Source organism: Canis lupus, chromosome 11 (genome assembly GCF_011100685.1).
Source record: "Canis lupus familiaris isolate Mischka breed German Shepherd chromosome 11, alternate assembly UU_Cfam_GSD_1.0, whole genome shotgun sequence".
Taxonomy (NCBI): domain Eukaryota; kingdom Metazoa; phylum Chordata; class Mammalia; order Carnivora; family Canidae; genus Canis; species Canis lupus.
In genome coordinates, this window is record NC_049232.1 from 45,903,684 (window position 1) to 45,928,241 (window position 24,558).

Here is a 24,558-nt window from a genome sequence, read left to right on the forward strand (position 1 = left end):
TACAGAAATTTAAAAATCAAATTGTAATCCTGTGAGTTAAACACTAAGTTAAAAAAATAAAAACCAGCATTATAAATAAGAGATTCCAGCATTATAAAGAACCTTCATTTTCTTTCAAAAAAGAAAACAAGAGTTTTGATACAACATAAACTGTCACGCTTTCATTATCATAACACTGCTTTTCTGAACAAATAATTGCTAAGAGACAACATTTTAAGGCTATTTTATTCAAAATTCTCCATATAGGAGAAAAGATATACAACAATATTTACACATGCTTTAATAACTTATTTCACTGTACAACTTGCATTCTATATAACAGTACAATAAACCAGCAAAAGAAAATAATCGGTCAGCACTCTTTAATAACCTCACATAGAAAGCACTGAGTAAGGGGTACAAGAAGGTGGTATTGTAAATTGATGACTGAGCCACGGAGCACCAGTCATCCGGTTTCATTTATGTCTATAAATCAAGATTCTATACCTTTCTGATCAGTGATGTGAAAGGCAATTAGGACCTTCAGAAAAGAACATGTTTGTTTTGGTTTAATTTGGTGAGCAAGAGCAGAGTGGCTCTATCACTTTTATCCCTTTCTTATAAATATTTTTCCCTTTTTTGTAACTTCCACAGTTTTAAATAAGAATATTTTTATGCTTGTGTATACTATTATGTCAAAACCATTCTAGCACAGACTTACATTTATCAGTCATCTTACAGCTAGCAAAATGGTCCAAACACATTAAGGAAACAAAAGAAATTGATCACTTAGTTCTGCCAAAGTAGCACCTAGTAAAATAGCACATCAGTCAAGTTTCTCCTGCTTTCCTCACAAGATTCAGGAAAGAGACCTGCCAACAACTTCAAAATTATGGGCAGAAACATAAGAAGGAAAAGGACTAGCTACTATTCTCTGTTCTTGAGAAAAGATCTTACTAGTTAGTATATTTTCTATTGCATTTTGTAATCTTGGAGTCACAATTGCCAAATCAGGGTGAGACCCTACAAGAGGAAAACAAGATAAAAATGACTGACTAGTGTAATCTGAACTTCTTCCAAGTCATTATATTTTTCAAGAAAAAAAAAAAGGCACAGGAGGTATACATTTCAATTTGGCTCAAAAATAATAAAAAGTAATTTAAATAGTTGGCAATAACTATTAAAACATAAAACCCAATTTCCTCTATTTTCTTTGACATAGTTCAACACACAAACACACACACAAACACACCCAACTGTGGTTTCACCATAATCAGGACTACACATGCTGCGTGATGTTTTTACACAGATTAAACTCTAAGGACTATCAAATCTATAAAGTAGGATCTAATAATTAATTTGAATTAAACATCTGCTTGATCAATATATTCTTTCTAAAATTTAACCTATGTTCAAGCCAACTTCCTTTTGTGGAACTGAAATGATTCAAATGCTCTAATTTTCAGGTGATTATATAAAAGTATTACAGTAATCTTACATACCAAGGAATATCAAGAGATGAAAAGTCAGCTAGTATTATACCAGTGAAAACTAACTAAGATTTCACTTTGATACATGTAAACCATGAATTGTAAGTTTCAAGAAACAGTAGTTGTGGTCAAGTTTATATTCCATTATTATATCTTTAAAAGGTAGCAGTAACATTTACTATAATTGTAAACCTAAGTTTGTATCCCAAGACAGCATATCTAGGAAAGATGCACCCATTGTAACAATGCACCTGACGTCCTCCTACAGACTGGTGACAACTGTAGTGTAACTAATTTTAACTGCATTGCCAAGTAGACTAGGACACGACCTGCAGGAATGATGTTTCCCACACTGCCAAGCTACTTTGGCAGCAATCATGATTGTGATGAAATATGCTTGACAAGTTACACATTTAAAAAGTCATTAGAACATCTCGTTCCTGTACACTAGTATAGAAAGGTCTTCCGAAGATAAAGGAGTGTAGGCCTGGTTTAATTTTCTCAGCTAGAGCCATTATTATGTTAAGGTCGCCCTCTGCTGTTAAATCAAGGTCTATCTTCAGGTTCCGTAGAGATTTAAAGGGCTTTTTCCCTTTTTGCCTATAAATAATGAAGAAAAAAAAAAACTTTTATATACAAATACATATAAAAATATAGACAATGTCCCAAAGGAACAAAACAAAACATTAATAATGCACAAAGGTTTTTTTTTATTTCATATGGTGTTACTTACGTATCATCTTCTATATATTTTATTAGGGTCAAGGCTTTTCTGTGAAGGACGAGTAGAAACTGTGCAAGGAAAGTACTCCTGAGAGATAAACCAGGTTTCAAATGAAAGACCTACAGGAAAATGAAGCATTTTAATAAATAATTCGCTCCAATTCTTCTTATACAGCATGTTTCTATCACTGTGTTGACAATGTCTGAAAGGTAACACACTTTAGAGCAGTTCTCCATAACCATTGCCACTGATGCGCCTAACAGACCAGAAGTACTGAGTCTAGAGGCAATCATGCTTTTCTGAAGTCTTCTATTTTATCTTTGAAAATGAACTCAACTTTTGCATTGTGCCACAGAATACATCCCTATTTACTTTATTGTTAAGAATCATGATGTAGGGGCTCCTGGGTGGCTCAGTCAGTCAGGTAAGCAGTTGTCAGTTAGCTCAGGTCATGATCCCAGGGTCCTAGAATCCAGCTGCATGTCGGGCTCCCTGCTCAAGGGGGAGTCTGCTTTTCCCTTTGCCCCTCCTCTGGCTTATGTGTGTGCCCTCTCTCAAATAAATAAATAAAAATCTTAAGAAGAAAAAAGGAATCATGATGTAATTTACTTCCACTTATATTACTTAACTTTTCCTGCCCACATCTCCAAACAAAATTGAAGCTCTCAGAAGTCGAGCCATGCTTACAGACTATTGTTTTGAGATATTCTTCTCTCTCTACTGTTGAGGGGTGAGGATACATGGGTAGTGGTAGAATGATTTTATTCAGCTTGAGAAATATCGAATTAGTTGCATGATTATTAATTACCCTTGAACTATGCACTATGTCACAGACCACATAGACCTGTATGGACCTCATAATTTCAAAGCTATCCCTATGACACTGTTTCCTGGCCTGATTCCCAAAATGATACTATGACAAAGCTCTGTTATATTAAGAAATAAGTCCCATATAATCTATAGTTTTCCTCAAATGTTAACTAATCAGGTATTTTTCAGAAGAATGAGACAATAAAGATGTTATTATTTTAGAAGTATACAAGTTTTAAAGACATTTTGGCTCAATTAAGGCAAATAAAAAAATATTCTCCCTTCCCCAAAAGACAACACCTTGAGTTATAGGTTTGTGGTTGGAATTAAAACATTTATTATTTGAACTGGGACATATTGCATCTTTCATTGTTAATATACAGGCTAACGCCCATTAACAATCAAAAGAAATACCATGTAGACATTTTAGAAAGACCTGAAACATTACAAAAAGATAATGACTTAAAAAAAATAACGACTTAATTCTATGATATTACATATATAGCACAGGCAATGTAGTATACATTAAAAAAGACAACATACCATAACATTCATTTTGACAATCTTAGGCTTAACATTTACCTGATCCAGGAAGGCTTTTACTAGAGTGTCTCTGTGTAAGACATCTTGAAAAATATTCCTATGAAGAAAATAGTCCAAATGTTGAAATGGCTACCTTCCAAAATCTCTCACTCCAGCCAATAAATTAAATTCTTAGAAATGGAATATTATGTATAAACATATTTATAAAAAATATATATATATTTGGAGATAAAAAACTATATTCATTTTAACTCTGTATATTAGTAGTTTGTCAAGCCACTATGTAATTATTTTTTTCTTAAGGATGTAAGTAGTCCCAAGAAGGGCATTTAACTCCTTATCAATCTATTTTTGTACCCTCGCCTTATAAAAAAAATGCTGAGAGCCTTAGGGAATTAATAAACATGATCATCAATTCCTGCCTTCTCAAAAAAAAAAAAAAAAAAAAAAAACCAGCAAGAAAAATAAACACATACTACAACCACAAAAACCTAAAACAAAATGAAAGGTTAACTTTATGTTATAGTAACTTGTAATAAGCTGTCCAGAAAGAAAAAGGTGAAAGAGTAAATGCTATGAAACGTTCAAGTGGGATTAAAGAACACCTTGACCACTGAGCTGCATCAACAAACCTATCACTAAGCAAGTAACACGAACCTACTACTTAGAAAAGTATTACCTACCTTGGCAATGATCAGACTAAGAAGACAGAATGTATACTCAAGCTAATGTAACTCTAAGAAGCCATAAAGTAAGCAATTTTTCAGTGAAAATAGTAGGGATCATCACTGAACTGACAAGAAAGACAAAGAGGGGTGTGTGCAGAGAGAAATAGGGAAGTACCTAAAATTTCCTACTTTAGGAAACGGGTGTACCAAATTACAAAAGAAAGAAACTTGGAAAGAAAAAAAAGTTATCACGGCATGATTACTGGCTGGCAGCACCCCTTTTCTGGCTGTGGAGAGAGAATAAGACTATTAAATCTAGTGTTCTGAAAATATATGTTTCACTGAGTATCTCAATCATAGGTGAATCAGATGAAGCAGTGTTAAAAATAAGTATTATTTCCAGTGACTCATTTTCCACAAAGTGGCAGTGAGTGAAATTATTTTTAAAAGTTAAAAGTATCTTAAAAATAAATAATATTGCTTAAAGAAAACTAAAAAGTAAACTATATCTGTAATATATAAAAGTTAATATACACTCTAATGGTAGAAAATATTTCTTTTGGACAATTTCATGTTCAGAAAATTTACTTAAGAGTTGTGAACAAATTTTAAAAACTCATGATGTTATTTTTTTTTAACACCAGTAAGATAAGACTTGTTATAGCTGATCAAAGTCTGTCAAACCAATGAAGCAATTAAACATAACTAGCTAAAATGAGCAAGAAATGTTAAAAGAATACAAATACCTCCTCTCAAAAAATAAGAATAAAATTACTAGGCGGTATATTCATTCTAAAGTTCACTAAATTTCCCAAAAAAGAGCTCTGAAGTAACCAAAAATAGAAAGAAAATACTAAACACTTCAGGAAAGAGGAAAATGCTTGAAAGCACAGATTAATTTTGAGAATTCCTACATGTACCACAATTACCAATACTTGAAAACTTGGTCACTTGGAATTCTGATTTTGACCAATTCATTTTCTAAACCAATTCCCTTTAAACTTTCTAAGGAATCCACAAAAACAGTTGATAGCTGGAAAAAGATGGGTCCCAGTGATGCCATCTTTCTGTACTAAGAGATACATGCAGCTAGGGATACCTTGGACATGCTGTTCTTTTTTTATTCAACATTTTCTGTGTGACTCTTATTGCTCCACATGTCTGCTATCTCAGTTCAAAATGTTTCTTAGAAATATAGGGCAGGGTTGCTTGCTCCAATTTTACTGCTGCTTTATACACTCAAACATGGATTATCACAGTTAACATTTATTGAGCACATTATATGTGCCAGGCACTTTAAATTGATTAAAGAGAACCATAATAGTATACGGCATTTCTTCTCCTGATTTAGAACTTAAGTTTTCTTAGGGTTTTAAAATTCAGATTTATCATTTTCCCCCCTCTAATTGGGTCTACTTTCAACAATTTATCATATATTAAGAAAAAAAGACTTAGAATTACTTCTTTGGTTTAGCTATGAAGCCTTTTAATGACTCTTATACACTAGATTGTAAGCAATATAAGGGTTGGGTCTCTTTATAGAGAGCCCAACCTTAGCACCAATTACTGTGCCTAGGACCTCAATGTACATTTGTTAAATAAATACTTAAATATTTACTTTACGGGACTAATCTAACCCATCTATGCAAAACATAGTTATATTAAGAAAAGTAGACATTGAAGGAAAAAAAGGGCATGATTAGCCAAATTGTTTCTTCAAGTACAATTCTCTTAGTAATATTTCCTTCCTTTCAAACACAGATTTGTTTGTTTTTACTCATAAAAGATACAACTTCATAATACTGTTTAACAACAATATCATTACATACAAATCTGGAGTGAAGCTTTCGTCTGTGCAGATGATAGTATCCTGAGCCATGTCTTCTTCTGAAGTGGCTCTCCAGAATGCTGTGAGCTCGGATCTCATGTATCTACGCTGATTATAAATATGTTCGTGACATGGTGGCATCTGCTTGACAGTATTGACGTCCACATCTATGTGTGTGGTGGGGTAGGGAGCATACATGACTTGCCGGAAGGGGAGCACAAAGCTTCCAGTTGAATCCTGTCAAAATGAAAAGAAAATTTGTTGTCTTATATGCCAAAAGATATGAAGGTTTATTTTTTATTTTTTTTTTTTTATTTTTTTTATTTTTTTTTTTTGAAGGTTTATTTTTTAATTAGAAAAACTGGCTTTCACAAACCCATCTCTATAAGTTTATCCTAAGAAATTAGTCATTATCATGTGCAAAGTTTTAGTGATGAGTGCACTACCGCACTGGTTTTAATAGTAAAATGCTAGAAAATAAGTGAAGTATCCAAAAAGAGAAGTGATGAAATAAAAATTTTATTTACCTACTAAAAATTAATTTGAAGTTTATGTGTTGATATAGAAAGATGTTCATAAGATATTGTGGAAAATGGAGGTTAAAATATGCAGAGGGGACAGGGAACTATGTAAAAGATATACACAGAAGAATAAAAAGACAAGAAAGATATATGCCAAATATTAACAGGTTATTCATTGGATTATGAGATTATGGGGAACTTTTTATTTTCTTATTGATTATTCACATGTTCTTTTAAATCTCATTGAATATGTATTTTTATAAGTAAACAATGTACTTCTTTCCAGGTATTGTCAATTGGGTAGTTAAATACCATGTAAGAAGTATCTACTGTGTACGAAGCATTGTAGTATAGGTTACGAATATAATATCGAGGATATTTCCAATTTTTTACTCTTACAATGCTGTCATAAACACCTTTATAAGTAATCTCTCTCCTTATATAATTGTTTCCCTAGGATGGATTTCTAGAAGTAGAAAGATTAAGTCTTTGAACATTTTCAAGGCTCCTGATATGCAACGTCAAAGTATTTTCTGAAAGGTTTAACAATTTATATGTGTACAGAAAACTGTTAACAGATTTTTTTCATTAAATTATAGTTTCAAGCTTTCCTCTGTGCATCTGGTATAGGTCCCTTTCAGGGATAAAATTACATAATTAATTAAATGAGAGGGTGCTGAGGAAATAAAAATACTAAGCACTTTATTATGTCTTTGATAAAAAAGAAATTCTAATTTTCAGATTTGTGCAATTCAAAATAGAAATGTGTTTCCCTTAAGTAGTTTCTGTATTTAAATATCATTCTGAGCTCAGAACATGCACACTATTGAAAATGCAAAAGCTGAACATAATTTTTTTTTAAAGATTTTATTTTATTTCTTCATGAAACACACACACAGAGAGAGAGAGAGGCAGAGACACAGGCAGAGGGAGAAGCAGGCTCCATGCAGGGAGCCCGATGTGGGACTCGATCCTGGATCTCCAGGATCAGGTCCTAGGCTGAAGGCAGCGCTAAACCACTGAGCCACTGGGGTTGCCCAGCTGAACATAATTTTTATTTACAACAATTTTTAGTATGTTTTCTTTCATTTTATTATGTAAATCCCCAAGAAAGCATTCACTATGAATCACATAACTATTAGGAAATATACTTTCTCACACCTTGGACTATAATTGAAATATCAGCAACACATTCAGTAAAATTACTGTCTTCCCGTAATTATTGAAAATAATTGCTAACTTATATTTATCTGCTTTACTCCTTGAAAAGTGGACTCAATTAGTCAGAGAAAGACAAATATCATATTTTACCCATATGTGAAATTTAAGAAACAAAATAAATGAACAACAAAAAAAATCCAGACAAACCTAAAAACAGCCTCTTAACTACAGAGAACAAATTGATGGTTATTTGTGAGGATGAGGATTAAAGAGCATATTAATTATGATGAGCCTTGAGTAATGTACAGAATTGTTGGAGCACTACATTGTACACTTGAAACTAATATAGTAATGTTGCATGTTAACTATATTGGAATTAAAAAAAAAAGAAAAAAAAGAAAAAAGAGAACAAGCTCAAGTAAAGAAAAATGTAATTTAAAAATACATATATGAAAAAAATAAAATAAAAATAAAAATACATATATGTGAATATATATATGAATTGTTCAAATTCTATATATACTTTCTGAAGACAGGAAGCAGTTTAAAATTTATTTTTCAATAATGAGTACATTACATAAACAAAAAATGCTAACAAAAATTCAAATCCTTTTCAGTAAAAAAAAAAAGTACCCGTTTTAGATGTGCAAACTTGACTCAAGCACATATTAAAAAACAAATAATCCTGAGGCCAGGCAAGGAAGCTACAGGAAACCAAAGAGAAAAACACAGAAAGATATTCTGTGATGTTTCACTCATACTAACTATAAATCTGTAAGACATACTCTCTATGTTCAGACTTTTGTATAGGTCAGCTCCTTGGCATATAAACATGAAATGCACTACATGCTAATATTCAAAATGTATTTATAAAGAGTGCCAAAAATGATTTTTAAAAGTTGCTTTCACTTGTGACAAATGGAAACTATACCTTTAGTAGGCCTTGTACAAAGAGGCCTGACTCATATTTAAATGATGATTCGGCTTCACATAATCTGGAACATTTTCTCTCTGCTGGAGTCAGAAAAAGGCATAATGTTCTCACGATCTATAAAAGAAAATATTTTAGCATTAAAATAGGAAATTAAAAGGCCACTGGTTTGCTTATCAAAGAAATCTGAATAGAAACTTCAACCATTATTGTGAATAAAGTACATCCTGAAAAAAAGTATTCCTTAGTCACCTGCCAGGGGTCCATGGGACATAACAGTTGTTGCTTAAAATAGGAATTCTGTGATCAAGTAAGTTTGGGAAATGTACTGTATGATACCTCAAAACCTTTAGCATTCGAATACATATTGTAACCTTCCAGGTGACTGATACAAAATGCATACTTTATCCAACATATTTGACCACAGAACTCGTATTTCAGTAAGAACTAATGACTTAATATAATTATTGATTGTATCCCCACCCAGCAGCAGCAACTATTTTTCAAATAAGTAAAAACAGTTCTGGACAAGAAAACTAAATGTAGTTATATTAGGCAGAATTATGGTTTCTGTTGAATAGTTCTACATGTGAAATCCCATTATAATGAATGTTAGGAGTGTCCAAATCCTTCAATAGAATGAGAATTAATTCTATCAAATTTGATTTTAAATAAGCAAGCCATTGACTGGGGCTTAGAAGTCTATGATTCTAACAGGATTTGGTCTATAGCTCTGTTAGAAAAAGTAAAAAGCCATGTAAGGATGTTGGAATTCAGACAATATTCAGAGAGTTTTTACATTAAAGTAGCTTTCAATACAGAGTAATGGCAACCTTTTTCATATTAAAAAAATAAAAGAGAACTGATTTTGCCAGAAGCGGATGTGGGATGAAAAAAGTGTTTTAAAAACACAGAGCCCTGACCACAGAGCTTTCTCCTTCCAAAAAGCTACTGGGCAGTCCTTCCGTGAAATCTGAAGAGATGGAAACCTACCTTCTTGAGATAACAAATGTAATAATAAATTGCTAAACCAATATAGTAAGAAGTATACTAACCTCTCATAAATGGATGTACACAAAAAATATAATTTTGGTAAATTAAGGATTATGCAAGCATACAGGGTAACTTATTAGAGAAAAAAAACTACAAATATATTTGTTAAGGAAATAATCATTCCTAACATATTTTCTGTGTAAAACATAAAAAGAAAAATCAGGTTTGCTTAAATGGATAGATATGTGAAACATCTCCTTCTACATAACAGTAACAAAAAGTGCAAAATCCCTTAGTTTTTTGCCTGATGCTTGGAAAGAGAACTTTGCTAATTCTTTGTTAACTCATGTAGCACTGAAGGAAGTGGTCACAAATGTTACTAAATAAAACATAACATCCACAGACCACTCAAAAGCAAGAGGTCCCTAAAAAAGATTCAGGAGGGAAAGCAACATAAGAAATCAAGATGAATAATCAGATAACATTTCTTTGGAATCAGTATCAAAAGTACATGGTTATTATCTTCATGTTTACTAAAAGTGATGTCAGAGAATAGAAGATAAGAATTTTTGAAAAATATCTAATTATTTTATGAAATTCTCAAAAGCATTTATACAATATTGGTAACTGTGTAATACTTATGAGTTATCAAAATGAAATGGATAAATGATTTCCTATTTAAGCAGTCTACTTCAACTTATTTTTGTTCCAGGGTGTCATAGTAATTTGGCCAGATTATATTACCTCCTTATACTATTAGATCATCTTGACTGCAACCTAACTTTTAAATTACAGCCCATGATATATTAGAGTGTTAAGAAGTCAGATTAGACTGGATTAGAATAAATTACCTTATTTACTTTCTCTGCACTGCTGCCTACTACGACAGAACAGCCACAAGTTTGCAAGTGTGAGCTGATGGCACTGCAAGGTGAACAAAAAAGATGAAAAACATTGCCTGTAAAACAATGTCACAGACTAAAACAAAAAAAGGGTAAGTGAACTTCAAACAATTTAGACTAATTTTACATGATGAGTGCCAAAGCTGTAAGAACAATGCCTTGCCATCTCTTATCTCTCCTAGTACTTTACATTCGCCTCAGGCCTTTCACAGAGATTCTCCCATTTGAACTTAAAACCCAGTTAGTAAAATATTACTATTTTATAATGAAAGTCAAATGGGACTTTAAATAAATCATTTAACCTCTCCACTCCTCAGTACCCAGCAATTGCACTGTTGGGGATTTACCCCAAAGATACAAATGCAATGAAACGCCAGGACACCTGCACCCCGATGTTTATAGCAGCAATGGCCACGATAGCCAAACTGTGGAAGGAGCCTCGGTGTCCAACGAAAGATGAACGGATAAAGAAGATGTGGTTTATGTATACAATGGAATATTACTCAGCTATTAGAAATGACAAATACCCACCATTTGCTTCAACGTGGATGGAACTGGAGGGTATTATGCTGAGTGAAATAAGCCAGTCGGAGAAGGACAAACATTATATGTTCTCATTCATTTGGGGAATATAAATAATAGTGAAAGGGAATATAAGGGAAGGGGGAAGAAATGTGTGGGAAATATCAGAAAGGGAGACAGAACGTAAAGACTGCTAACTCTGGGAAAGGAACTAGGGGTGGTAGAAGGGGAGGAGGGCGGGGGGTGGGAGTGAATGGGTGATGGGCACTGGGGGTTATTCTGTATGTTAGTAAATTGAACACCAATAAAAAATAAATTAAAAAAATAAATAAATAAATAAATAGATAAAAAAAAAAGTTTTGGGGAAAAAAAAATAAAAAAATAAAGTCAAACGGGATTCAAAATAATGATGAATGGCTGACAGTGAGCCGAATCAGCACTAAAGTGCTTCTGAGTCAAGCTATGTAAGGCTTCTCAGTTAAAAACACTCCCACCTCTGATATTCTCTGAGGAAAAGACTATGGACATAAAAAGCAAATACCAAAAAAAAAAAAAAAAAAAAAAGCAAATACCTTATCCTTTCACTTCTCATTGAAAAAAAAATGAAATTTCATGATAATCTGCAATTGTAAAGAAACACTAAGGTAGAAAATGAGATTATACATGCAAAGAGAGCACTTAGTATAGGGACTAACTTGCAGGCACCTGATAAATATTGGTTGTTTTTACTGTTATTACATTTTCCTTCGAAGAAATAGAAAATGTCAGCTATTATGTGCTTATATGTATCAGGCACTGTTTTAAGTGCTTAATATGACTTATCTTACTCAATTCTTATAACAAATCATATGAAGTAGGTACTATTTTTATTCCTATTTTACAGATGAGGAAATGGGGGCACAGGGACTTTAGGTATCTTGCTCAGGTTCAAATAGCAATAACCCAGTAAGTCTGGTTTTAGAGCCCACACTCTTAAATACTAAAATTTGCTGTAAGATGGAAAGGATCAGTAAAAATACGAATAATTTTCTTTTCTAGGCCTAAATAACTTAAGTCCCTCCACAATGTAAGTTAATTTGTAAAGGTTCTGTGATATTGTGATTTTAAGAAATATATATTTGGTCTTCAACCATAGTTCTTGGCTAACAGTTTCCAAAACCCTTGGAATTTTCTAAGTGTAGGAAATGAGATGCTTTTTGTTAGGTTAATGAGGTGACTTCTGGAAAGCATCTAAGGATAGGGGCTGACTGCCAATGAAGCCAACCACATGGTAAGGGTAAGAACTTTCAGTTCCTCGCCCCTGACCTCTGGGGAGGGGTGAGGGGCTGGAGGTTATCACCAGTGGCCAATGATTTAATCAATCAATCAATCAATCAATCAATCAAGTCTATGGAATGAAGCCTCCACGAAAACCCAAAAGGAAAGGGTTTGGAGGCTTCCCAGTTAGTGAACACCTGGAGATCTGGGGAAAGTAGTATCCTTTGAGACAGTATGGAAGCTCTTCACCTTTTCCCCAGACTTTGTCTTATGCATCTCTTCCATCTAGATGTTCATCAGTATCTTAGAGCCTATCCTTTATATTAACTGGTAATCACGTAAATAAAATGTTTGAGTTCCGTGAGTTGCTCTAGCATATTAATGGAACCCAAGGAGGGGGTCGTAGGAACCTAATTTATAGCCAATTGGTAAGAAGTCCAGGTAATAACCTGGACTTGTTACTGGTGTCTGGGGGCAGGGACGGATGCAGTCTTGTGGGACTAAACCCTTAACCTATGGAATCTGACACTCTCGAGGCAGAGTGTGTCAGAACTGAATTAAATTGTAGGACACCCACTTGGTATCTAGAGGATTGTTGGTGTGAAGGCCCCAACACTGGAAATGGGTTTAAGAACCCCTTTCAATTCTTAGTTTCAACTTTGATGAGAAGTAAAATAAGAAACCAGAACCAAACAAGAGACCAAGATTTCTTGTCTGGGCACTATGGAAACCCAGCTTCTTTACATATTAAAAAGAGTAACATCAAATGGATCAGAGACATGTAATAAATGAAAAAATAACACAAAGCTAAGTAATAGTTTAAATACTTAACATTGTTCCTAGAATAATTTGGATAGCTAGTCTCATTAATTTTTGTCCTTCCAAATTGTGTCATAGTGAGCATAAGATTTCTATCTGGTCTATCCATCCCTTACAAAAAGAAATGAAATTCTTACTTGAGAAGAAAGCCTTCATGACAGCTGTCACCAATATCATCATCATTGAGAACTGTATCTGCTATCTAAAATGCATCACAAAAAAAAATTATCCTGGCTATAATATAAGCATTGAAATAACACACTTAAATACACAAGTTTTCTGAATTTTAGGTTCAATATGACACATTGCCCTAATTTCTAAGCATCAAGAATCCCAATAAAACAATCTCTAGCACTTCCATAAAATTTCAGAACAAATGTGGAAACTGGTCAGGCAGGTTAAGCAATGATTTTTACAAGAACAACTTCCTCTTCTGGGCTGTCAGTCAGAAGACAAATCTTAATGACAAAGTCAGAAAGAAACAATAGTTTCCTGAAGATTTCTCGGCACACGGAGAGGGTGTGATTCAAAATGCCAACCATGATTAAGCAAACTAGATTAGTGAATGTAAGTAAACTTGTGTTAACCACCGCTGATTGGTATACTGCTTTGTTACAAAAAGTACTGCATTAAATACTGATTGTTTTTATAAGGTGTAGAATTCTCCTAAGAAATACAAAAGTGGTGAAATAAACTAAATAAAATATAGTTCTGTCACAACTATCATTGACCAAATAAAAAAGAAGCCTTTGTTTGGTTCTAAAACTCAGGATTTTCTGTTTTTGCTCAAGTGGCTAATACTTCATTTGTATGAAATAGAGAATAGTATGCACGACAAAAAAATGAATACTACTAAAATTAGAATGCTACTAATATACATAATAGTCATATAGTAATAACTTACATCTATTTCTTCAGGAACGCTGTGTGATTTCATAGATGAAAGCAGTTCCATTACAGGAATTACTTCACCAGTAAGCATTGGAATAATACTCTGACCCTGTATAAAAAAGCAAAATGAAGTGAAGAAAATCTGACAATGAAGGTAACGCCCTGCTCTTTTTGAAAGTTCAAGTTACACCGTTTTGCTTTATGAAAGACCTACATTGATTAGTATCTGTTTCCAGCAAGCAAAAGAAATCTGAAGAGAATTTCTGCTTTTACAAAAAAAAAAAAAAAAAAAGGTGAAATGCTAAAACAGCATTGAGCATTTGTTTTGAATGAGCCATTGTAGGAGGTGGCACATACTCTGAGCACCAGACTAGCCCAGCCAGGCTCCTGCCCCGTGAGCCCCCCCGGAACTCCACTCAGCATCTTAGCATCAAGCCACCTTAGCTTTGGACTGTGTCTATGAGCATTTGTGCTTTATCTTGATTTATTTTGTGCACCCCTTAGTAGACTGTGTTTTCAGATATCAGACAGAGATGCTTAAGAGAGGTTATTTTTTGGGTCTGGGAACACTCAAAAACTTTTCCATACAAATTAATTATAATTGCTTCTATACTTCATGGCCATTTCAGTGTATGAAAGATTTTATAGGAATACTCTACTTTTGGTTAGCAGGGAAATCCTGTATAGGATAAATGGGGCAAACTAAGAACTGAAAGCAAGGAATGACATCCTTTGAAAGAAATACTCAATAACTTGTTAAAACACAGCCCCAAACATGTCTATTCCTCCAGAATGTTTCTAAAGGATGTACATATTATTTAAAACTCATTTTCATTCTTCCAGGAATGATTTTCTTTAGTCAGAGTGGAATCATTGGCTTATCATCTACTGTTACATGCAATAATTAAATTACACACCAAATTTAGAAAGGATTTCCTTTGATATTTATTTGAGATATGAAAAACTTGTTAATTAAAGGTCATTGATGCATTTTATATTTAAAATGAGGAAAATCAGCCATAAGACTTGAGAAATAGTCAGCAAACAACTTAGTAGTCAAGTTTGACTCAAAACCCACCTTGTAGATTCACAGTAAGGTTTAGTACCCAAATGAAAATCAAAATACCACATATGTTTTAAGAAGTCAATAAAACAGACATCAAAAATGTAATTTTGAAATTTGTAGTTTCTAGAATGAAACTGAAAACTCAGTATAGTACATCACAAACGTAGAGTATCTCAAAGATGGATGACCATGCCTATACCCTAAGAATATTCAAAGCAGTAGGACCATCACCCCTGTCCCCCATTTTTTTTTATTTTTAATTTTTTTATTTTTTTAAATTTTGTTTTTTTTTTTAATTTTTTTGTCCCCCAATTTTTGAACCATCTTGAGTATGTAAACTTTTAGAGATAAAATTGTCACATATGTATGTTAATTTTTAGCTAAACATGTTTTAAAAATTACATATTAAAAACATTCTAACAAGTTTTTTTCCTCACTCATCTCTCATAAAACTGTTTTATTCAAATTTTTCACATGTCTTTAAATCTCAGTCAGAGTCATTTTCTGAGTGATCATATCCAGTTTTTTGGAAACTTGGGAATTTAAATGTGATGCTGTCTATGGAAATCTTATGCTAAGTCATAAGCCTCCTTGTATCATATAGAAGGTTTTATTATTTAAAAAAATTCATCCTGTAGTAACCTCCAAACATAACCACTCACTGTTTTAAAATGCTTGTTTACAGTTTCAATCAACATTTGCAATTCAACAAGAATAATGACTAGCTATAAAGTGATTTCCTTGTAGAGTGATTTTATCAGATGATAGCTATAAGCATCCAAAACTCGCACTGAATGAAGTCAGTGATTAATTCCAGACTAATGTGAAATCCCCAAATAGTGTTTATTTGTTCAAAATAAAGTCATTTTAAGCACATGATGTGAGATTTGTAAAGATTCAATTATCAGGCAGCTTCTATGCAGAAAGGATAACTGCAGAAAAATAACTTCCCTTAGATGTAGGCATATATATAGTGCCATAAACTGTATCTCAGATATTTATCACAATTTATCATTACCTCCTCAAAGCTTAACAGCAACAAAAAATCCTACAAGACTGAACAGAAGAAACTCAAAAGAAAATCCCTCAAGTTTCTTTTCCTCTTGTGACTTCTGTAACTTGAACTTCTTAGCAAGAGAATGTTTCCCCTTTAAAAACCTCCAGTTGGTCTAAATATACAGAAGAGGTTAACATTTTCAAGAAGAGCCCTTAAAACCGAAATAAAACTTAAAAGTGAATAGCGGTAAACATTTTAAGCACAGGTTTCTGGTTTGAAAAAAATCCCCCCCCCCCCAAAAAAAAAGAAAAAAAAAGAAAAAAATTCCCAGGAAATGCAGAATGTTATTGGGTCTTAAATTTCTTTATCTTGAGGTAACTCTACTAACTACTCCATAATTAGCAGGTACATCTAGAGGTTGGTAAAAGTCCCCCCAATGCTTGGCACTCTGCTCATTGACCAATAAGTAAAAACCAGGCTTTGCTGTGTAAAGGGAAACATTTTCTTTTAAGTGTTAGACCTTTCCCCAGGATTACCTCCTCTTGCCTGGAAAGTTATTTACAAAAATACAGGTATAATAACAATTTGTAAAGGAAGTCACTTTATAGAGTTTTGTATTTTCCTGGTTCAAATCCCTATGTATTCACAAATTTTTAGAACAGTTATTATTTACAGATTTTTAAATTTTTAAAAAAAATTTTTAATTTAAATTTATTTTTAAAATTTATCTGACAGAGAGCACAAGCGGGGGTAGTGGGGGGTGGGGGCAGGCAGAGGGAGAAGTAGTCAATGGTGGGTGATCTCAGGACCCTGAGATCATGACCTGAGCCCAAGGCAGACATTAACCAACTGAGCCACTCAGGCGCCAGAAAAATTATTTTGTCTCAGGCATGCTAAAGGAGAACCAGAGTAAGAACAACTCAGTCATCCTTAGACTAGAACTCAACAGAAGGAACACTGAGAGTGGCCAGAGGCAATGAGAGGAAAGGCAAAAAATCCCTTCTCCTTTGGAAATTCCTCTTCAGAACATCTCTGCCCTGCACTGAAATGGTTTGCATTTAACTTCCATAAGGGAAGCCATATCCATGCAATTATGCATCTCAAATGCCGGTGCCTCCACCCTAAGAATATTCAAAGCAGTAGGATAACCATGGCATATTTCCCTAAATACTTCATATTACCAGAAGGTGAGGGGTATCACTGGCAAACTCTAACACTAAATAGATACAAAATAGGATATAAATTGCATGAGTTTTAAAAATACAACATGAGACTTCAAATAAATATTATGCTTACAACTGTGTCTGTATCCCCAGATATCCCTAGGAGTATACTCACTTCCCTATGTTATAACTACTTCTGGGGAAATGTTTGAGAAGTAATACCTTAAAGACAATCTCATATAAAACTTAAAATTTTTACTATAAACAAGTTATTCAAAACTTATTCTGTGCAAACAGAAAAAAAAGGTACCAAAATTGCTATTATTCTTCACTTATTTAACTCTTCAGGTCTAATATGGAAATTTTCATCCAGTTTATTCCATATATTTCCATAAAGACTCTGTTCATTTTCATACCCACCCTTTCAAAACAGTATGGCTTCAAGGACTTAAGAAAAATAGCCCACAGCCTTATACAGCTGCATGCCCTGGGCTTGGTGGTGTTTGATAGTATGTATTCTGTATCTTACCTGATCTTCCATTCTTTCTGTGCCTTCTAAGACTATTTTCTGCACATTTTCTTGCCTTTCCTGAGCAAGAGAAAATTCATTAAAATTAAAAGAAAATTGATATTTATTTTTCATGGTACAGTTAATTGGCTGACGTATTGTGTAATTCAGTTCATGGGAAAAATACTTTCCACGTTAGGGCAGAAAAAAAAGGGAGAGTATAGGAAATTAACCCAACAAATCCATTCTCTTACATACAAACAATACAAAATAAGATAAAAACATCTTTTTCTCTGTAGTTAAAAAAAAAGGTAATTTATCAGAAAACAGTCAATGTAACATCTGCACAGTTTCACAAAGGAAACTAATGGTTTGTACTTTTCAAATTAAGTAAGATTAAGTTATATATATCTGGGGCTTCCTGACCGTAAGTGATGTTCATAAACATAAAACATAATAAAATAAAACATAATATGTAAACATAATAAAACACTCTTTCTTTTCAAAGATACCATTTCTCTTTACTATCTGGTAAAAACTTATAAAATTAATAACAGTTTAACAGACTTCCATACTAGTATCAAAACTGCAAAGCAGAAAGGAGAGTTAAATTTGTTCTTCAGGTCTGTCAAAAGTATCTGAAAATATAAAAAACACTAAATATTAAACTATAGGAGTTAGAGGATGACAGCAATTTCCTCTGGCTCAATCTGTAAAACTAAAAGAACACCTCCTGGAACCCATTTGGTCCAACCTCCTCATTTTACAAATTTCAGAACTTGGCAAAGAAGTTAAGGAGACCAAAGGCTACATGGCCAACTGCTTATGAAACATTTGTTTTGAACTGCTTGTACCTACACACAGTATTAAGTGAAAAACAGGGTCATGCAATGCAAAAAGAAAGTTTTATAAAGGTTCCCAAGACAAACCTAGACTTTAAAAGCTTATTACAATATTTTTAATTTCTCTAACCTTTAGCTTTTACTTGTAACATAGATCTACCCTTTCCTACCTTTAGGCGTTATGATGAAGATCACTGACATTAGACTACTAGAACTATCTAACAGGGCAGATGCAAATAATAGCTACTGTTTGAAATTACTTCTATATAATTTCTAAAAATTAGATATAACAGAAGATAATCTTTTAATGGCTAGGTTAGCATGATTAATAAGTACCAAAACCACTCACCTTGTGCATCCATATCCTTCCTTTCCTGATAATATGTGTTAATCTATCAACACACACTCTGTGAAGTGGAAGGTAGAAGCTAAGTTCTGTCTGTGGAAGTATAATTGATAAACCATACGTGCTCCTATCTCCATTCCAGTTTCCATCAAAGATTAATGAAACAATAATTACTCCTTTTTCAGACAAGACAAAAAACTTCACATCTATAGCCCCACTCTCTGCATTTCGGAGGATTTCTCCATTTAAGGTGTGGTTGGCAAGGAAAGTTATTTCTCCATCGCTGAGAAGTAGCTGTTCTGTCTTTGGAGCCCAAATGTGTCTTACTCTTGGACCAAGAATATTGTCCCAGTAAGCAAAGGTAGCTGCTAATAAAGGTGATTCACCACTTAGAGCAATCTCTGTCTTGGCAACAGCTGGAGATGGTGGTGGACAGAGATTCGACATCACTGCATCCCAACTACCACACTATCCAAATGGTCCCAGGATATCTAAACAATAACATACAAAACCAATGATTAGGTTCAGCAATTTTTAAGCAATACACCAGAAATTCAAATGACTTTAGAACTGTGTGGTTTCCCTTCTTCAGGCAAAAAAAGATTTGGAAGCACGTCCCTTAGGATAGACATTCGACTAGCATGGCAGGTGCACATTAAATGCTTGCTAATAGGATGAGAACCTTATGGTACATGGTAACTTGTCACCTTTATTCAGGGAATACACTTTAAAATCCAAAATAATAATCTTCCAAAAAAGGGGCCTTTGAACATTAATATAAAATATCATATGCTAAAGCTCATAGAATAGACCCTCACTGTTCCCAGGATTTCAGTCTATGTGCAATTCTAATGATTGGATATTTGGCTCCTAAACCACAACAAAAGAGGAGCAAAATGGGAAAGGGAGGGCTCAGATAGTCATTGTGGGTTGAACTGTGTCTTCCACCTCCCCAAATACAGGTTCAAGGCCTAACCTCCTGTATTTGTGAATGTGACCTTATTTGAAAGTAGGTGTAATCAAATTAAGATGGGGTCATGCTGGATTTGGGTGGATCCTAATCCAATGATTGGTGTCTTTATGAGAAAGATTTAGAGACACATGTACAAAGAGAAACAGGGCTATGTAAACATAGAGGTAGGAACTGGAGTGATATGGCTCCAAACCAAGGAAAGTCAAAGATTGCTGGAAACTACTATGAGTTGAGAGGCAAGGAAGATTCTTCCTATATAGCCTTCAGAGGAGCATGTCCCTACAGACATCTAATTTTGGACTTCTAGCTTCCAAAAATGTGAAAGAATAAATTTTTGTTGTTTTGTTCACCCAATTTGTGGTACTTTGTTATGGCAGTCCTAGGAAACTAGTAAAGACACCTGTTAGTAGAAACACTTTAAAGCTGTTAAAAGTGGGGAATAAATGGGGCGCTTGGGTGACTCAGTGGTTGAGCATCTGCTTGTGGCTCAGGTCATGGGATCCAGTCCTGTATCGGGCTCCCTGCAGAGAGCCTGCTTCTCTCTCTACCTATGTCTCTGTCTCTCTCTCATGAAAAAAAAAAAATAAAATCTTAAAAAAAAAATGGGGTGGGAGATAAAAGAAAAAGAGAAAGAGAAAGAAAGAGACAAAAGACTGCAAAAACAATCAGCTGGAACCATAACAAAAAATGAGCAAACAGTTCTGTTATTCTCAACAAGCTCTCTGGGTATCAGGGTATTAAAGCCCAATACCAGTGTTTAAAATAATACTGAAACATCAAGATAACTATAAATATATTTAATATGCTACTTAAATTTAAGGAAGCTGTGTAGCAGTACACTGAGTTCCTTACAGAGAGTCTGTATACTATACTAAATGGCTCAACTAAAAAGCTTCGTTTATTTACAACATTTAAAGAATAAAGTGACTGGATGGATACTGGTCAAGCCTTTCAATGTACTGAGAAAACAGACCCAGAGAAAAGCCCAAAGTCACAGAGTCAGGTAAGAATCAAAGTCTCTTATATATCTTAACCCACTGAAATGTAACACCTTAAAGGTATAATACTCTGTGATATCAGTGTAAAATGAATAATTCTTGCCTAATATTAAAATTGAGAGCTGGCTGGCTCAGTCAGTGGAGCATGTGACTCTTCATCTTGTGGGTTTGAGCCCCACGTTGGGTGTAGATTACTTAAAAATAAAATCTTAAAAAAAATGAATGTGTGTATTGGAAGACGTAGAGTGAAAAGAACCATAACAATTACATTGAAGCAAGTCTAAAATTGTGGAATCTATTCATCATAAGGATTGCTTTGGGAGGTAACATTTTATCTATAACTACAATTCATTTACTTAAATGTACTCTCTTGTCAAGAGAGTTCAAAAGCTGCTGAAAAGTAGTGGCTTCTATTTTTAGAGTATTAGATGAGCACTTTTATCATGAATGTCAAGAATAGGTATACAGAACTTGGCAAAACACTTTAGAGTATGCATGTGTGGAAATGACTTAACATAAAGGCAGTTTACATATGTATTTTTTAGTTTAGTAGTTCATTTAGGGAATATTCACTTTTTAATGTGTTCTATCAACTTAAGTCTTAAAAGACTACCCTGGACATAAACTGCCTAGCTAACTTAAAATATCCACTGTTTCAGACACAATTTAAACAGTTTACAGTGATAGAATACAGGAATGTAATTTGAATTCAAACTGTAATGATGCTATTGTCATCATTAAATAAATAACAGCAAATTGGGGGCCAAGGAGATGAGTTAACACATAGCCACAAAATTATATTGTAACATTTTCCTTTTGTTCCTCCTTTTTGGATAAAAAGGTGAATAACCATAACAACAATATTTAAACTCAAACATTTCATCATTACACTGAAAATAAAAGCATTTCCTAAAGCCAAACAGAGCCCCAGAGCAAAATCTGGTTGTATTACAGGAAAATTTTTACCTGATTGTGAAAATTAAACTACTACAGACAATTAATTACATATAGCCTCATCGCTATTCTCATTAGAAAGGAAACAAAGGACAAGAATCATGTTGAATTGTTTAGCTTAAAATCCTGCCAAAATTAATAATTTTGAGAAATGAAATGCTACAGATAAGTATAATTAGGAGAGCTGTAAAAATAGTTTTACTAACACGTAAAGTCATCATCTTTGGTGAGGAAAATCCATATACGTAAATGTGGCTGAAAAAAAATTGGGTGAAAACCAACAGTCTTTTTTATCTATACATCTACATGTAGTTGGCTACTCCAGAAGATTATCAAACATTAGCCATAAGAGTCTTTTGAGGGAAGCCAGGATCCAAATTGGGTGACACGGTGGCTTTCCACTCCTGTAAACAAAGAATAGGGCTCATGAGGATGTACCGATAAACTTTCTGAAAATAATCCAACATATGCAGACATAAGATTGTATTAATTACCATCTGTTAAAACTGTTAGCAGAGTAGTAGGTTGGAAGCTTTGCTTTTTCTTAAACCTTTGCTAAAAATCAGCCATCTCTTCTCCCAGTGGTATTTAGAAAGTTGATTGGTCCACTGCTGTTGTATGTAACTCAGAATTGTACCATCATAAGGCTCACACTAGTAACCAACCACGCTTTGTTTATTTTCTCCAAGCCCTAAAAGCAGCAGGGTCCTAAGCCAGCCCGCTTTCCAAAAACAGATGACGCCCAGGCCAAGTTTAACGACAGTGAACTATCAACACTGGACTGTTTGCAACACTTTCTAAATTTTCATCCGGCAAGATTCGGAGATGAAGTTTACATCAAGGTCTGGCTATCTCTCACAGATCCAAGTTTCTCACATAATAGGCTGTTCTCCTTAGAACTACTTAATTAACATAGAGCCCAAGGGCAGGCTTGCAAGACAGGAGTCCTCATTGTTTTTTGTTTTTACTTTTTTCTCCGAAAGCAAATTTTGGACTGCTAACAGAGCCAAATAGAGACTATTTTATCAACTTTATAAAGAGGGGGGAAAAAATCTTTAGCACCTAATGTAACTTTCCTGGAGCAGGTCAGTGCTGCTCTGTGCACAATCAGCCCGCAATACGGTCTAGAATTTCTCTCGTTTTTGTTTTGGATGTATAAAGAGCAGTCGTCATGGGGCGTTTTCCAACTGATTTAGGGTTTTCCCAGAGCAGTAGGGTTTGGATGAGGTGCTGGCCAAAGGTATCTGTCACACAACACCATCTATATTCCAAGTATCCTGACTCCATGTGATTAATCTTCCATTTTCTCGCATCTGTAAGGTTCCCATTACGTTAAAAGTTTTCTAAAGTGTGAGAAAGATGGTATCAAACCGAATTTTTCGAATTAAAAGTACAGATTGAACGTAAAGCCAGATGTGTTGCTTTTCATCACAGGTGACGGACGGGAACGGTCTGAATCGGAATTTACCCACTGGCCACACCACTGCGGCTTGTCTAGGGCCAGGCAATCTCTTTGTCTCCGAAGGGGCCATCTCTCGGGCAAGTGCATGACCTCCCTACCAGTCAGTCTCCTGGATACAGCGGCCTGGCGGAGTAGGGGGTGACTCAGGTCCCGTGTGGGCATAGCAGACACGTAATCAGTGCACGTCTTTCTGCAGAGATACCATCAGCCGCGATGCTCAGGTCGCAGTGGTCACACTTCCCCTGAGCGAGCCTGTGTAACCTCGGCGCTGGGAAGCAAGCACGCCGCGATCCGCACAGCGGGAGCACACAACGTCCAGAGCGGCTCCTCAAATGGACAGGGAATCGGCAACCTTTGGAAACTCGCACTGAACCTGTGTGCCCTTGCGTGTCCTCTCCCTCCCCCAGGCCACCCCACCCCGCTTTCCCGCCTCCCCGGCCCGGACCTGGGGTTCTCCGCGCGCCGCCCGCCCTCTGGCCTTCCCCACAGCCAGGCCTCTCCGCGCCCGAGGCGCTTTCCCGCGAAGCCGCGGCGCCGAGCGCACGACGGGTCCCTCTGGGTCGCACACCGGGTCCCCGGGGAGCGGCCGGCGCGCGGCCTGCGGGCGGGAAGGAGGCCAGAGGCCCGGCCCCCCGCCCCGTCGCCGCCGCCGCCGCCGCCGCCCGGGGAGCCGGGGGCCCGGATGGAGGCGCCTCCACTGGCCACCGGCTGGAAAACCCGACGCCGGGTTTGGGTCTGGGAGGACGAGCCGCGCCCCCGGGAGAACCGCCGCCGCCGCCCCCGCGCGGCCCCTGACCCGGACCCCGGGCAGTCGCCCGCCCGCCCGCCGGCTCCTCACTCACCCACTCGCCACCTCCTGCGACTCAGCCGCCGCGGGCGCAGGGACCGCAACCGCAGCCCGGCCGCCGCCCCGCCCCGGCCCCGCCCCCAGGCCCGGCCACGCCCCCGGCCACGCCCCCAGCCCGGCCCCCGCCCCCGGCCCGGCCCCGCCCCCCGGCCCGGCCCCTCTCGCGCCTCCCGACCCCGGCTGCGCTTCACGCCCCCGTGGTGTCCCGCCTGGTGCATCTCTTTTACCCACTCTTTCGCCCATCACCTTCGGCGAATACCGTGAGAGCAAGGGCAGGGGAGGAAGCGTGAAGAAAACAAAAGCACACACCTCCTAAGCACACGCCTCCTGCTCACTCTGGACCCCGCCCCCGAAAGGGAAGGA

The 24,558-nt window shown here is 35.8% G+C and overlaps 1 protein-coding gene across 4 annotated transcripts; it reads right to left on the minus strand.

Moving 5' to 3' along the window:
• Positions 1-207: 207 nt before the first annotated feature.
• C11H9orf72 (chromosome 11 C9orf72 homolog) lies at positions 208-24,273 on the minus strand. 4 transcript variants are annotated; one of them, XM_038552577.1, is made up of 13 exons: positions 24,191-24,251; positions 22,949-23,675; positions 22,093-22,290; positions 18,965-19,452; positions 17,795-17,854; positions 14,053-14,148; positions 13,286-13,350; positions 10,500-10,572; positions 8,656-8,772; positions 6,044-6,279; positions 3,586-3,643; positions 2,203-2,312; positions 208-2,069 (listed from the first exon to the last, which is right to left on the minus strand). In XM_038552577.1, the coding sequence occupies exons 4-13, from the start codon at positions 19,406-19,408 to the stop codon at positions 1,883-1,885; spliced, it is 1,446 nt and encodes a 481-aa protein (XP_038408505.1). In that variant the 5' UTR covers positions 19,409-19,452; positions 22,093-22,290; positions 22,949-23,675; positions 24,191-24,251; the 3' UTR covers positions 208-1,882. The 4 variants fall into 4 exon arrangements, with proteins under 4 accessions (XP_038408505.1, XP_038408504.1, XP_038408503.1 ...); XM_038552576.1 differs by having other exon boundaries at positions 22,381-23,675; XM_038552575.1 differs by lacking the exon at positions 22,949-23,675 and having other exon boundaries at positions 24,191-24,272.
• Between the last annotated feature and the right edge of the window lie 285 nt (positions 24,274-24,558).

Coding starts and splice junctions, on each gene's coding strand:
- C11H9orf72 (XM_038552578.1), bottom strand. CDS start 19,408: ATGTCGAATCTCTGTCCACCACCATCTCCAGCTGTTGCCAAGACAGAG. Junction 13,351..14,052: donor GCGTTCCTGAAGAAATAGAT/GTAAGTTATTAC, acceptor GATGCATTTTAG/ATAGCAGATACAGTTCTCAA. Junction 2,313..3,585: donor TAAAAGCCTTCCTGGATCAG/GTAAATGTTAAG, acceptor ATTTTCCTGTAG/GTCTTTCATTTGAAACCTGG.